The sequence below is a fragment of the Tenrec ecaudatus genome, chromosome 1 (genome assembly GCF_050624435.1).
Source record: "Tenrec ecaudatus isolate mTenEca1 chromosome 1, mTenEca1.hap1, whole genome shotgun sequence".
In the NCBI taxonomy this organism is placed as follows: Eukaryota; Metazoa; Chordata; class Mammalia; order Afrosoricida; family Tenrecidae; genus Tenrec; species Tenrec ecaudatus.
The window spans coordinates 70576397-70592165 of NC_134530.1; the positions used below are offsets into that span (position 1 = coordinate 70576397).

Genomic DNA, 15769 nt, shown 5'->3' on the forward strand with positions numbered 1-15769 from the left:
AGCTACTGAGAGACTATTTAAATGACCACTTACAAGGTTTTAAGACCCCTGTTGCTCCTCACCAAAGTGGATATACACTGTCTAGTTGGAACTGTTATGCTGAAAGTGTTTTTTTTTCTAACTAAAGAACTGGAAAAAAAGTATTTTAGACAGATGTTAATTCAGATCTTAGTCGTCTCTTCTTTTTGTAGAGGTAAGAAGTATGGAGAAACAGCTAATGAATGTGGAGAAGCCTTCTTTTTCTATGGAAAATCTCTTCTGGAGTTGGCAAGGTATGTGTTTCAGTTTATAGGTAGGATGTTAGTCTGTTTAAAAAGACTCAAGTTTTCTTCTATGATGTACAAGTTTTAAGGTTTCACACAAGTTAAATGAGCCTAGTTTTACTAACAACATTATGAATGTGAAATTGTATTGTAATGTATCTTGATGGAAAGGGTAAAAATAAATAGTTTGGGCTTTTAGGATCATTAATAGAGAACTTTCCACTACTAAATGGTTTTATGTTGAAGTTATATTACAGAACTGAAAATAATCAGTTATCTATTTCAGTTCTAGTAAATTTCATAATTTTATAAATCTTAGAAGCCTTCTGATGTATTGGCAATCATGTCAGAATATAGACTGGCCATATAGAGAAGTGTGGGTTAGAGAGTTTGGGGAAAAGAACCCTAGTGTACAGTGAATACACAGCAGGACTTTTCGTTTGAGTCTTGAGAGTTTTTCATGTGGCTAGACGAGGGAAGGGTGTGCTTTCAGTGCTCTTTAGAGCACTGCTTTTCTGCCATGAGAACTTAGCTTATATTCACTACACTAGCTTAGTGCTGCTTCTCTGTACATTTATATGTTATGAAAAATCTAATGATAGCCACATCATCCCTTTGATGCCTTCTCCTTTTGTTCTCCTAGAATGGAGAATGGTGTTTTGGGAAATGCCCTGGAAGGTGTGCATGTGGAAGAGGAGGAAGGAGGAGTAAAAACAGAAGAGGAATCTTTGGTAGAAAACAATGATAACATTGATGGTATGTAGATTTGCACCAGGCATTCAAGAGATGCAATGTTGCATACTTCTTCTCTGTAAGTGATGGAAATAGGCAGGCCTCTCCTTGCCTTGGACGGTCTCTGACAGTGCCTGGATGATACCTGCACCCGGGAGAGTCTGCAGTGGGGGTTAACCCATTTGCTGAAACTGAGCAACTGTTGGTGTTCTAAATATTAACTATAACTGGAAATATTTTCCTCATGAAAAATTTTAAGTCTATGTAGCTCAGGTTTAATAGAATTGTTTTCAAAGACTTAACTTTTTTATATGTCTAAGAAAATTAAACGATAACTTCTACATTGAGTTTGGGTGTTAGATATCTACATATCAAGTTGGGTGGGTTGTCTAATGCTTAAAGGAAAAACTTGGCATTTTTTACCTAATAAAATGCTCAAGTAAATATATCAAGAAAATGACGTTTCTTTTGGAAGTTGCTCTGCTAGCTGTGGTACGTTGCTTTCTCACTGGGCAGATAATATTTAGTCCATCTGCTTTTGCCTAACAAGTCAGGCCATTTGAGGGATTAAAGGGAATGTATGTTTACAGTTTCACATTTCCATTTATGCCTTTAACATTAAATTCGAAGACATGTTTATGCTTCATGTTCTTTAATCATGTAGAAGAAGCAAGGGAAGAGTTGAGAGAACAGGTTTATGACGCCATGAAAGAACAAGAAGCCAAAAAATCAGAAGACGAGTCTCTGGTAAAGCCTGAAACTGATAAAGAACAAGAGACTGAAATGGTGAAGGGTGGAAGAGAAGACATGGATTTAAGTGAGCATGTTGTAGAAGAGCCACAGAAAAAAGTTGAATCAACTCCAGATGAGTTAGCTGAAACTACCAAAGAGGTAAAAGTGGCAACAAGAGGACTGGATGAAGTTGAAGTTGCTTCTGGGGAGCCTGAACACAAAGCACCCAATCCTGTTGAAGCAAAATTGGTGCCTGGAACAGACATCGAGGAAGAGAAGTGCAGAGAAAATGAAGGTCAGGGGAAGCAGGGAGAGGTTATTATGAGCCTGGAAGAAAAGCCTAAAGAAGCAGAACAGTCTGATGTGAGTGTGAAAGAGCAGGGCACTGCAGTGGAGGTAGAAGCAGAGTCTGTAGATCCAAAAGTCAAGCCATTGGATGTGGGTGGGGAGGAGCCAAAGGAGCAGGTAGTTCCATCGGAAAAAGGGTCAGGAAAGACTGCTCCTGAGGAACCTTTAGTAAGCCAAGTGCCCCTTGTTGAAGAGTCATCCGAGGTGAGAACAGGGGTTGCCAACGAGCCTGGAGCAGAAGACTCTGAGAAGCCTAGACAGGAGGCTCCTCTTCCAAAAGATGGTAAAGTCAATGAACAGACAGTTTCAGGAGAACAGACTCCTATAGAGCCGCAAACATCTGCAGAAGGACCAGCAGGAAAAAAAGTTGAATCAGGAGTAGAGGATACTGTCAGGGCAGAGCTGGTTCCTAGCAAGGTGGAGACTAAACTGTCTATAGAACTATCTGCAGCTGGAGATGAGGTTGAGACCAAGGGAGCCCAGGGAGCTCCTGAGAAATCACCTGAAGACAAAGTTAAGATAGCTGCTAATGAAGAAATTCAAGAGAGAGAAGAACAGATGAAAGAGGGTGAAGGTAACCGGGAAATAAGCAAGAGTTACAGTGGGTGGAGTACATTCTGGATTTGACTCACTAATCTTGGGTAAAAGATAGCCTTCCATTCAGGATTTTCCGTCTGCCTTTGGATTAGAAAAAGGGGGTATTTTAAAAGAAGACTTTGATAAGTTATAAAAGTTAAGTAAAAAGCAAGTTTTTTAGCTGGCTTATGAACTAACGCTTTTTTACTAACTGCAAAATAGGCTTTGTCTTCATTTCTGAAAGTTGGCTAGCTATCAGTACAATTTATTTTACCGCACTAGCCAATAATAAAGATGGAAAAGGTGGACGAGGGGTGTGAAGAAGGGAAAGAGCGGGCTAGGCTGGCAGAGAATGCTGAATGGATGTTCATTTGCATGCCTCAGGATTTTTTTATTGACTTTATGTGGATCCTTTTCTCAGCTTTAGGAAGCAGTAACAGCAGTAGAATCCACAGAATTGATACATTTAAGCAGGCATGCCATTAAATTGAGGGCCGCTTTACTCTTGAATGTTTAATCACTAGTGCTAGAGAATTCTGATATCCCTATCTACTCTTCATTCAGAAATGATTTAGTAAAACAGCCTTAAAAAAAGACAATCATTAACTCTTGCTGCTTTCCCCCATTTCATGCTTGCTATGGCTGCTAAACAGAATAAATGCATAGAATATTCATAAAGGGTGGTTTCTTTGCATTATATTCCTATTATAATTCAATTCCAATTGGTAGTAAGCCTCCAATTAGTAATTGTATAATTGGCAAGTCTGACTTGATTGTATTATCATTTGAGGATTCTACTGTATAAGGTTCACCTAACACTAGCAACTAATAACCATAGGTATATTCCCATTCATTGTGATCACTTTATATAAAAGAGTACCCATAAGTTTTAGATTCTCAAAGACTATCCTTAATTGCCGCTCTTTCCTATAACCTTCCTACCTATGTGTAGGTCCCTGCACTCCAGCCATCACAGGCATGGTGATCAGAAATGAATTGACTGAATGGTAGCACCACTGGACTTTTAGCAGTTCTTTGTGGGAAAAGCATAGAAATGAATTCTACAACTTTTTTTTTTAATTCCCATAGCATGATACTTACAGATACTGAGCAAGAGTAAGTAGTAAGCTCTGGCCAAATCGGACCTTGAGTGATAAAAAAGAGCAGAGATAGGGTATTTTCGCATAATAATAAAAAACCCCAAACCGCTTGAGTTATATATCATATGTTAACATTGTTGGAGCTTTCGAATATACATTGCTTTTGAGTCCATGACTTCTGGTGCAACCTGACATTGAACTTTCAGCAGAAATGACCTGATTACTCTTATTGAAATGATATACAATATATTCAGTTATGTCACATTTTAAAAAATACTGTTTTCCACATGAGGGGGTGCTTTAAAAATGTGGAAATTTTATCTTTTAATTCTATTTTTATGAACACTGAAGCCCCCTGCCCATATTTCACAAGTGCAGGAATGGCAAAGGGAGATGAAGTAATCTGCCCTCATCACATGGGTTGGGCTGGGCTGCCCTGGGGGTGACTCTGGCTCTTCGCCCCCACCCCCTCATGTGGCAGCACCACTTTGGAGAAATGTGTGTCTATAGATAAGCATGGGATTTTCCTCTTCAGAAAAATTAAAACCTCATTTCTTATTACCCTGTGGTTTTGCTGTTGGTATCTGTAATAAAAATAATTTGCCATGGCTTTGATAAGGGAACATTTAAAAATTATAAGGCATGCCAATCTGTCATGTTTTTTTTTTTTTGTGGGGTTGAAGCAATCCCAACCAGTAGTTAATTTTTAAAGGTCTTTTTTTCCCCCTTACAAGGCGTTCTTCTGGCTTTTATTACTCTTTACCCATATTGTTGTTTTTGTTTTTAAATACCAAATATTTATTCACTCTTAATTATTTTTTCTTTTCAGTTTTATTGGTACTTTCATGCCCATGTCATACAATTCAACCATATCAAGAAGAGTTGTACAATTAACACCACAATCAATTTGTGCTCATACTGTTAAAGTTCAGAGAAATGTTAACAAACAGTATTTCTTTCTCTGAAAATTTATAATAGGCATAACGCAAAGATAACTCCACTTCCAGAGAAGCTTGGAGAAATACCAAGTTTAACATATTTGTTTACTAAGGACATTAGTGCATTTCCTAATACCTGGCTGCCAGCCTAGGAAATTTTGTAGGAACAGCATGGCTGTTGTAGCTCCTTTACTGTGCCACAAAGGAATCGTACAAGTTCCTAAACAGAAATCAGTCTTCTTTGCAGATTACTGTAAGAATTTTAGTTTAAAATTTTGATAGGAAACTATAAGCAGTAAGATGCTTTATGCCAAAACATTTCATTTTCTAGCATTCTGGTATAATGATTAGGAAGAGATACTAAATACCTAGGCACGTAAAATTATAACTTACATTTGTATATTTTTTCCCCTACGAATTTGGAATATCCAGTGAGGGATTTTTTTTTTAAGTTTATTATAAGAAACACCTATGTTCATCTCAGCCATCTTGCACACTCAACTGGAGGATGGACTTTGTTGTTTAAGAGTCAGCAAAACCACCCACTCTGTCTAAATTTGGGAAACTCAGCCCTTACGACCACTTCTGAGAATTTGGGTATTCAGAGATAATGGTGGTGTGGTATGCTGGGGTGGTAGTTTGTATTTCTGAGTTTGTATACTGAGTTACATTGTGTAGAGAAGGGGGTGGGGCTTGTGATAAAAAACAGTTTTTACTGTATAGGTAGCTTTTTAAAGAGTTGATTAGTTTGTTTTAGGTATTTGTAACATCAGAATTAAGTTTTTTTCACCTGCTCCCTATCTTAAAGCAGTATTGGTAGGAAGGGAGAAAAGTCTTAATGTAAACTTGGCTTCAGGGCCCAAGGCCTAATTCCCATAAGGACCTCCAAGATAGAACTGTCTCTGTGGTTTCAGACTGTAACTCTTTATGGGAATAGAAACGGCTATGTCTTCATCCTGCAGAACTGCTGACCTTGCAGTTAACAGCCAAGCACCTAACTATTCCACCAGGGCTCCTCCCTTAAAGATAGTTGTAATTTTCTTATGTATCTAAAGACACGTAAGTAGTTTTGCTGTTGTTACAGGTGTTTAAGGTAGGCACATCACAACCAGTTTATGTATTGTTTTGTACCAGTAAAAAGCCCACATTAATTACTGTGAAATTAAAATGAAAGATAACATTTTAAGCTGTTTTACCACTCAGAACATTTTAAGCTGTTTTACCACTCAGTATCCCGATTACGTGCTGAGCTTTCTATCAGGAGCTTATTCTTTATTTACAGGTATTTTACTTTTGAGTACCTACTAATAAAGATGGTTAAATGTAATTAAAAACCATGTAGCACTACTCATGCTAATTGAGCAAATGCTAGGAGCTGGCTGGAGTCTGTGGCTTGCCCATCGGTGAGAGTAGGCAGGACTGTGCTTTCCCTCTTCACAGCACATGGGGAAGGTAGTTTTTTGAGCATTCTTGTCTTTAACTTGGTATTTCTCAGTAAGAGTGGTTTAAAGATCACAGGCATGTTGACTGAGGCTCCATCTACTGGCTTTTCCATTGTGTAGAAGGAGCTTTCTGTGGAGAAGAGGCATTAGCCAGTCTGTCTTGATTTGAGTGTTTCAAATTGACCTTTATTAAGAGAAACACTAAGCCTTTTACTGAAGGTCTGACCTGTAAGATTATGCATATTGTCCAATTATATGAGTAATAGACTAACCACTCACTTGACCCAGTTCAAATATTATCGACCGACCTGTGAGCATCTGGTCTGTTCTGCCTCAGATTATTAAGTGTTTATTTCCAAAACTAGTTTAAAAAATAGTGCTATTTGTGTTCTCATTACTGAGAAATTTTTGCTTACAGAAACTGAAGGCTCAGAAGAAGAAGATAAAGAAAATGACAAAGCTGAAGAAATGCCAAATGATTCTGTGGTTGATAACAAGGCAAGTTCCTCATTCAGTACTGTTTTCTGTTTATGGTGGACTGTGAGTTCTTAGTATAGGTGTGAAAGTCAAATAGCAGTTTCTTGGTTTCAGTTTGGAGATTCTATCTCATTCATGCCTAGAATGGACAGACCCTTTACCTCCCAGAGGGTCTTATCTGATAGGGCAGATTTATTTACATCTCACTGGTGTCTGATGCTGGTAAGTGATGATTTATTATAGAAGCCTTGTAGAGATTTTTTTAAGGGAGAAAGTCTGAAATTCTAATCCCATCCTCTCCTCCAAGCCATACCAAAGTGTACATTTAAGTTATGTAATCTAATATGTTATTGTACATCTGTCTAATACCAATAATTTGGATACACTTTAGTCTCTTCAAGAAAATGAAGAGGAGGAGATTGGGAACCTAGAGCTTGCCTGGGAAATGCTGGATTTAGCAAAGATCATTTTTAAGAGGTAAAACACTTAGTCTTTTTAGACGCAAGTAGGAACTTCCTGGTTGCAAATAGAAAAGCAGTTAAGATTAAACAAGTCTTATTAAGGTTTCTGAACAACTTTTCTTCTTTTAGGCAAGAAACAAAAGAAGCACAACTTTATGCTGCAGAGGCACATCTTAAACTTGGAGAAGTCAGTGTTGAATCTGGTAATACATTTAAATTTTTCCTTACATAATTCTTTTATTTGCTTTTAAATAAATTTCTTACATTTCAGCTTAATGATTGAAAGAGTACATTTGAGTTCGCTATATAGCCTCTAGAACAGCGGTTCTCAACCTGTGGGTCGCAACCCTTTTGGGAGTTGAACAACCCTTTCACCAGTTGCCCGATTCATAACTAGCAAAATGACAGTTATGAAGTAGCAATGAAGATAACTTTGTGGTTGGGGTGTGCGATAGTTTATTATGCCAACCTGGCCAAAAAACACAAGTAGGATTAACTGAAGGGCAGAGGGATAAGGTTCTCAAGCCTTAAAGGACTGCTAGCGTCTCACTGCTTTATAATTTAACTGTTAATTTCTTGTATTATCTATCTGTATATAATTTAACGGTTCATTTCTTGTATTATATATCTATCTTTATAAATATATTTATATATAATTACTAGCAATCTGGTTTGTCTCTAGAGAACCCTGTCCAACACAGGGTGTCACCACAACATGAGGAACTGTATAAAGGGTCACAGCATTAATAAAGTTGAGAACCACTGTTCTAGAAGAACCACTTCCAAAATGTATATCAATGAAAATGCTTCCAAATTTTGTTCGTCATTTTGGTTTTTTTTTTTATGGTTAAATGAGATGCTACCAATTCCTGCATAATGGGTCTGAAAATTGGAAGCACTTTATATTAATTGCTGTTATTTACTTCCGGTCCCCTTTCATTTTATTGTAGAGAATTATGTGCAAGCTGTGGAGGAGTTCCAGGCTTGCCTAAGCCTGCAGGAGCACTACTTAGAAGCCCACGATCGTCTCCTTGCAGAGACTCACTACCAACTAGGGCTGGCCTATGGGTATAATTCTCAGTATGATGAAGCAGTCGCACAGTTCAGCAAATCTATTGAAGTGATTGAGAAGAGAATGGGTGAGTGAGCACTAACTTTTCATGGCGATCTTGATGTTTCCAGCTACTGACAAGGTTAAAAAAAAAAGATCCTTTTTTAACATCAGTTACTGACCACTTCAGCTTACTTGTTTCTTAACTAGCTGTGCTAAATGAGCAGAAGGAGGAGGCTGGAGGATCACCTACTGAACATGAGAAAGAAATTGAGGAGCTAAAGGAACTACTACCTGAAATTAGAGAGAAGATAGAAGATGCAAAGGAGTCCCAGCATAGTGGGAATGTAGCTGAATTGGCTTTGAAAGCTACTCTGGTTGGTTCATTTTCCTTAATTCAAGTTTGGTACCATTGAAAGCATTGTGTGGTTAATGTCCTCTGTTAAGAACTGTAGTCATGAATTGATATCCAGGGAGTTGGTGATCAGAGGAGTGTGAGAACTCAATTATTTATTGAATATTAGAGTGGATAAGAAAATAGGCTCTAGAGCCGAACTGAGTTTGAATTTCATTTTTCCTTAGTGTGTGTACATAGACTTAAGTTACTACTTCTCCACCTTAAGTTAACTAATTTGTAAAGTGGAGGAAAAGATCTGAACTTATTTACTGTGATTAAATAAAGTACTTTTGTAACAAATGTAAGCTTAAAAAGTTTTTTGTTGTTGCCATTTTTAAATCTCTTGAGGACTCTATAGTGAGAAGTTGAGGGCTTTTAACCCAAGATTAGCAGCTCTTGGTTCCTGATATATTGGGTTGTGATCTACGATTTAAGGCATAGTGTAATATTTAATCTCTGCATGGTGGCATAGTGGTTACATGTTGGATAATTCAGGGCTTAATCAGTATGTGTAGATGGTGGGTGCCTTTGTAGGGCTGTGGGTAGCCTGGGTTCTATTCCTGGGACCCACTGGGTTTGTCATCTCTCACAGGTGGAGAGTGCTACTTCAGGTTTCACTTCTAATGGAGGAGGCTCTTCAGTCTCCATGGTGGGTATTCAGGTGATTTTTATCTCTTAAAATTAGGCTCAAGTGATTGTCATTTGTCCTATAAAATGGTTTGTCCATTACTAATCCAAGCTCCTTTTCACCAGATTGCCAGTAGAAAGTCAACAGATGGTGCTTCCTCATCAAACTGTGTAACTGATATTTCCCACCTTGTCAGGAAGAAGGTAAGTCTGTGTATAGCTGTGATTTCTTTACCCTTTTCCAAGTCTGACTTTAAAAATTCCGAAGCATATAAAAGGAGTTAACCTTTCTGGTAAATACTTCAAATTGCAGTAAGCTGCAGACATTCACTTGGCAAGAATGTCAAAAATATCTGTGTGAGAATGTAGTTTTCATTGCATATTACAGAAAACGACCGAGGTGGTCACTGGCCAGATGGAAACCATCTTAGAGGGGGAGGGGCTGGCCAGGTTCTGACATTGCTCACCAGTAGCCCTGCTTATGGCTGGCTTCCTGTCACAGCAGTTCATTTCTCAGTCAGACAAGTCTTAACTTTTGCTTGTGTTTCTGATTCGAGTATTTGTTTAGCTCTATTCCTTACCCCCACCCTAGAAACTTTTCCAGCAAGGAGGTTGAATTTCTTTGTTGAGACAAATGGATTTGTTTTATGTAGTTTAGGTTGACATCTGCCCCATGCCTGACCTCAGGTTATGACTTAGAGGTCTGAGTCTTGGTGTTAAGGATCTATATATGCACCACAGAAGTTAGGAGATGTTTTGGCATTTCATGTAGTCACTTTTTATAAACATTAAGTATATTTGTGAAGCCTTCACAATTATATCTTTAGAGGAAACCAGAGGAAGAGAGTCCCCGGAAAGATGAAGCCAAGAAGCCCAAACAAGAGCCGGAGGTGAATGGAGGCAGAGGGGATGCAGCCCCCAGTGGAAAAGACATTTCTGAAAACATGGAGGAGGTGTGAAGTTAAGAAGGGCTTGGTTTCCCTGTCTCATTTCTCTTTGTTCTCTGTCTTGGGGAAACCCATCCTCTCTGAGTGCATGCACCCCACCTTGAGCCTATTTGTTAGAACATAATCAAAGCAATGAACCAGACATGGGAATCTCATTGACACATGGAATTTAGGTGCCATAGGCCCCCCACAAATGAATGCCTGAGAAAGTCTGACCAAAGTATTGCTGCTGGCTTTATGTAATATATGGATATTGGCCATGAGTAATCACAGTAAATAAATTCAGGAAATTGCTTTACTTTTGAGGCCAACCACTTCCTTCTTATTAGTGTAAGGAGCAAGGCTGAATTTGTAGGATTTGGGTTCCTGTCCTGATTGGTTATGAAATGGTATATGACGTAAGCCAGGGTTACTTATGCCTGGGCTCTCTTTGTCTTTCAGGCTGAGACTCAGGCAGAAAGCCGGGCAGCAGTGGAGGGAGGAGCTACAGTTGAAAGCACTGCAAGTTAAAAGAGAGGGAAGAGTGATTTTCCTTCTGAGACAAAGTTTTTTTTTTGTATATAATGTATTTTTTCACTTTTGGGGGATTCTTTTTGTATAACTTCAATAAAGATTGTAAGCAAAGGCTGAGACTTTGATGGTTTTTTCTTAAAATATTGACAGAATCTGTGCCTTGGAGCACTCTAGGTTTTATATAGTGGCCAAAGGTACACGCCAACCCCCTTACTGATCTCTGTTGAAAGTTTAAATCCCATTCCTGTCTGTTATCTGTAGGTGATCAGATCAAGTACAGCTTTAGGCTCTTCATCTTCCAACGGTGCTGTTTTCCTCCCACTTTTAAATACTCATCTGAGCCCAGCCGTCTTGCAGTGGTGCTGTCCCTGGGTGGGGATTATGAAGACAAGACTTGGTGAAGCGCTTCTTCTTGGTGCTGATCATGGATGATGGACTTTGGCTCTGGTGACAGCAGCCTCCATTCAGGCCTTGGGTAGTAATCTCGCTACCCACCTGGTCCCCAGCTGGGGCTTTAATCCTGCCTTGGAAAAAGAACTCTGAAGAAAGCCTGGGGAGCATAATCTGAGGAAAACAACTGATGTATTTAATTGTAGAACATATGAGTGAACTCAGTGGTTTCAATGAGGTGAAGGTGGAAATGATGGACACTTGATGGTTGAAGACTATTGGGGAGGATGGCTGTTGCATTATTTTTCTGTATAGAAAGGTTGAAATATAACACTCAGAATCGTTGCTACAGTTTTGACATAATAAAGATGTTAAAAGGCTCCTGGTCTGTACTTTGTGTTTGGAGGTCTTGTAGTAGGTCCTAAAGCAGTGTAATGTGGGATATAGGGGGTTAATAATTTGCACCCACCAATTCTAAAAGCCCTTTGCCATATGGGGTAGACAGGAGGTTGGAATCTGCTCTCAAGGACCTGCAGATTTGATTGTTTGCTACTCAAAATGAAGTTTTTCTGTCCTTTGCCTGGCTACAGAATCTGCTTTATCCTGTGAACTTCCTAGTTTGTATTTTAGACGTTCTACTTTATTTGGTCAAAACAGTGGCGTCATTAAACAATTGAGTCCTAGACTTGTATCCCTAGTTGACGAGTTGCTTGCCAGTGGGGTCTGGGTCCAGGACCACTAATTTCGGGTAGATGGCATATGTGATCCCACTTAGAAATTGTACTAGGCTGGGGTCCATCTACCCTATACATAAGGCTGTAAATCTATGGGAGTATATAACCTCATCTTAATCCCTTAGAGCAGCTGGTGTGTATAAACCACCAACCTAATGATTCGCAGTCCAGCCCTTAGCCAACAGCACCCTTGGGCTCTCTTGAAGGCAGCTACCCAAAACCAAAACTCAATACCTTGAAGTTACTGTGACTAAGAGTGGGTAGTGTCTTACATGTAATTCCCATCAGGGATAATTGAAGGCTATAGGAACGTCCTATTTAGGAGGAGCTTGAATGTAAAGTTCCTTGGAGGAAATTAACTGAGATTTGAAGTACTATAGCAGTAAGAACTAATTTAGCAATAGAGAGTAAACTTTACCAAGTTCCTTTAGCTGGAATTACAAAGCACCTGGTGGTGTGATCAGGTTAAGTACTAGGCTACTAATCACCAGGCCTGCAGTTTAAACCCACCCACACCAGCCCCTTCACAGGAGAAAGATGAGGGCATTGCTCTGGTAAACACTTAACTGCCATTCAGTAAATGCTAACTCAGTAAAACCCTGTGGATTTCATTTGAAAATGTGGGGATGTAGAAGGTCCAGTTTTTCTCCCTTGAGTGCCAAACGTAGATTGCAGCTATTCACAGCCTCAAAAACCCTGTAATGGTACATTTGTCAAAGTCAACTTATTAATCATTTTTTAAAATCTGCCAGAGAGCATTGTGAAATGTGAAATTCTCATTTAATCCTTACAGCAGTCTCTTACAAAGGGGGTGGTTGAAAGCAGGTCAAATAATAGAAGGTGGTTAGAACTCAAAATATGTACTCAGCTAATTCTTGTCTGTAGGCTCTGTCAGAACATGATAGAACAGAGCTCAGGCCTATGCATTGCTAAGGTAGTCCAGCCTACATTCATCGTCTGGGCTCCAAAGTCCAGTATGGGAAGAACAAAGCTGCAGTGAGGGCTCTAGCTCTCATCTATCTTGGGTTCCATTGCAGGGCTCCTCTGTAGGGCATGGATCAGCAAAGCCAGCTGAAGGCACCGGAGAGGTGGCTTCCGGTGAAAATAAGCTGGACATCTGTGGAATAGGAGGTGGGTCCTTAGCAAGATGGTGCAATGTGAAAGAGCAAAGTTCTGACTTCAGACTAGATTTATTTGATCCCATCCTGACTTAAGACCCACTTACAACCTGTTTGTGCTTTGATTCCATCTGCCAAACAATGTAGGTACTGTTGATTTGGACTCAGAGATAGCAGAATCATTCCAGGATTCTAGGCTTTAACCTTCAAGGGGAACATACTGCTGGTTTTATCTCCCACTGACCAGCTGATGGGATCATAACTAACCCTTCTGTTAGCAACCTGGTAGTGTCATTAGGGCTCCTTACCTGTCGGAGCAGCCCTGGCGCCATGCGTTACATGTTGGGCAATTCAAATTTACCAATAGCTCTGAGAGAAAGATGGGGTTTTCTGCTTAGTAAAGATTTACTGCCTCAGAACCCTGAAAGGGCAGTCCTTATCTGTTCCATAGGGCCACTATGAAGGAATCTGAATCAACTGGATGGTGGTGAGTTTTAATAAGAATGTGAAGGTGCCTGATGGTGCAATGGTGAAGTGCTCAGCTGCCATTGGAATGGCTGGTGATTTAAATCCACTGGCCCTGCCTTTGAAACTGCATATGGTTTGCAGCTACTGCTTCTGAACTGGAGTGCTTAATTGTTCTTGGACGGAAAACTCCACCGAAACCTGTTCACTTTGGGTGACCTTGCTGGCATTTGAAATTCCAGTGGTATAGCTTCCAGCATCCCAGCAACACATATGACAAACTGACAGACAAGTGGTGACCAGAGTAAGGCCAGCGCACTCCTTAGAGGCAAGGATGACAAGACTGTTCCATACTTTGGACATATTGTCAGGAGAGACCAGCCCCTGGAGAGGGACATCATACTTGGTAAAGTGGAGGGGCAGTGCAGGAAGGGAAAGTCCTTAATGAGGGATTGACACAGTGGCTGCAGCAATGGGCTCAGGCATAAGAACAATTGTGAGGGCGGCGGCAGTGTTTCATGCATAGGATCTCTGGGCTGGAGCTGAACTGGGCACCTAACAACAATTAGCCCCTCGGGAAAAAGGGACAGCAGTTCTACCTTGTCCTATAGGGTCACTGAGTTGCAATGTAATCAATGGCAGCAGGTTTGGTTCTGGGGAGTAGGGAAGGAGTTGAGTTAATGTACAGAAAGCATTTGATGGTCACTGGCACAGGTAGTAAAGATTGACTATGATAACCACACCTTGGGTACCCCTCTTTCCAGTGGGACCCTCACTGGAGGTGGGTGCTGGTACTCATGGGCACTGGCTGGGTTGATCTCTGCCAGTGTCTGGACCCTCGCATCTCTCGCATTCACCAGGCGCAGGAAGAGCTCGGCCTCACCTGCCTGAAGAGAGGTGACACGGTACTGCACCTGTACTATGGAGGACTAAACTTGGCCTCCATCCTCCATATTCACCTGGGGGTTTGAATTCAGTTGTCCAGGGTCAAGGCTGGAGTCTATTGGAAAGGAATGAAGTGGGAGGCGCCATCGGCCACTTAGCACCCGCTGATCTTGGTCAAATAGTAGCAATGAGGCCCAGGCCTTTGGCTTCGGCGTTCTGGTCCAGGCTAGCCCCTGCCAGGCCTGCAGTTTGCAGACTAAGGATACTGACGGTGAGGGTGGCAGCCTGCAAAACAGTCAGAAGTATCAGTTGCATGCCTTTTCTAGAAATAAATCCTCAGAACTATTGGTCCTGTGTAAGAGTGAGACAGCTTTGCCAGGACAAGGACAAACACTACATGAAAAAATGTGACACAAGCTTCAATTATAGTCAAGAAAACCCCCAAGTCATCCCATTTACTAACCTGGGTACAGGCTGCCTGCTGGCAAGGATGGCACAGTTGCCCATGGGTCCAGGAGCTGGAGGCGGTGGCAGACAAATGGCTGGGGGCAGCACTGTAGTCCCTCCTGTATCCTGTCCATCTCTGGCCAAACCTGTTATTAGCTGCACCCAAATCCAAGAGGCCTCAAGGCCTCGCAGGAAGTCATAGAAAATGACCAGACCAGCCCTGGTTTGGAATGCTAGTGTTAAGCATCCAGGCATTCAACTCTCCCTCCCAGCCAGTTTCCCAATCCAAATTGGTCTTACCCAGCAGGGGGCGACCAGATCACCTATTGTCAAGAGGGGCCAGGGCCTCACCCAGGGTCATAGGGCGCAGGGCCCAGCACATCAGATGGAGGGAGGAGGTGTGGGTCCAGGCCCAGGTTGTTAATCAGGGATCCAGAAAACAGTGGCTGTCAGGGAACAGAAAGTGTTCTAGCGGTGCAGGCTCTCACTGGAAAGAGCAGAGCTATACCGTTCCAACCCTTGGGTCCTCACCGCCTTTCTGCCGCCACTCAAAAACGTGGCATCTGTGGAAGGTGCAGGCGGTGGCAATGGGGGAGCTACCAGGGGTGGGAGAAGTGGGGGATCTCCCCTGCCCCTCAGGCGTAGTCTAGGACTGGTCAGGAGTGGTGGTTCCCGGTGCCCTGGGAGTAGAGAAAATTTCACTGCGTTTCTGACTGCCCCAGCCCAGCTATGACTGGGTGGAGATACCAGCGCCCAGCCCATAAATGAATCTGTGGTGTCACGGGGAGAGAAGTGGCACAAACATGGGTGTGGTAAGTTGGCAGGGGGATAGGGGGAGGGCAGGGCTCAGAGCCCACTGACCCCAGGTCCTCTGCCCTGGGCCCCTCTGCATCTGCAGGGACATGATTTCCGCCTCCAGGCGCCGGTTCTCAGCCTCCACTATCAGAAGTTCCCGCGAGACAGCACCTGTCGTCCTTTCTGCGAGGAACAAGTCTGAGCTGTTTCATCGAATGGGGGCCATTAAGTCCGGTACTGACCACCTTTACGACCCTCTTCGTTCTAGGCACTGCCACAAAGACGACCTAGGTTTCCAATTGCAGGGCTTTTTGCTTGGATGGTTCCCCTC

General features: G+C 41.6%; 2 protein-coding genes across 6 annotated transcripts in view; one reads left to right on the forward strand and one right to left on the reverse strand.

Annotated features, from left to right (window-relative positions):
• NASP (nuclear autoantigenic sperm protein) overlaps positions 1 to 11377 on the forward strand; it is a 29603-nt gene extending 18226 nt beyond the window's left edge. The window contains exons 5-16 of one of the 5 annotated variants that reach the window (XM_075555548.1): positions 192 to 272; positions 907 to 1019; positions 1660 to 2649; positions 6550 to 6629; positions 7000 to 7085; positions 7199 to 7272; positions 8020 to 8208; positions 8331 to 8497; positions 9110 to 9166; positions 9271 to 9348; positions 9972 to 10097; positions 10866 to 11377. In XM_075555548.1, the coding sequence (XP_075411663.1) occupies positions 192 to 272; positions 907 to 1019; positions 1660 to 2649; positions 6550 to 6629; positions 7000 to 7085; positions 7199 to 7272; positions 8020 to 8208; positions 8331 to 8497; positions 9110 to 9166; positions 9271 to 9348; positions 9972 to 10097; positions 10866 to 11036 (2212 nt within the window). In that variant the 3' untranslated portion in view covers positions 11037 to 11377. Of the gene's footprint in view, positions 1 to 191; positions 273 to 906; positions 1020 to 1659; positions 2650 to 6549; positions 6630 to 6999; positions 7086 to 7198; positions 7273 to 8019; positions 8209 to 8330; positions 8498 to 9109; positions 9167 to 9270; positions 9349 to 9971; positions 10098 to 10532; positions 10717 to 10865 lie in introns of those variants that run through there. The other 4 variants (XM_075555551.1, XM_075555550.1, XM_075555549.1 and 1 more) reach the window with 4 other exon arrangements.
• Positions 192 to 15112, reverse strand: CCDC17 (coiled-coil domain containing 17). The gene is made up of 4 exons (XM_075555624.1): positions 14660 to 15112; positions 14271 to 14481; positions 14055 to 14198; positions 192 to 12845 (listed from the first exon to the last, which is right to left on the reverse strand). Exons 1-4 carry the CDS (start codon positions 14896 to 14898, stop codon positions 12741 to 12743), a joined length of 699 nt encoding a protein of 232 aa, XP_075411739.1. The 5' UTR covers positions 14899 to 15112; the 3' UTR covers positions 192 to 12740.
• Positions 15113 to 15769: the final 657 nt, after the last annotated feature.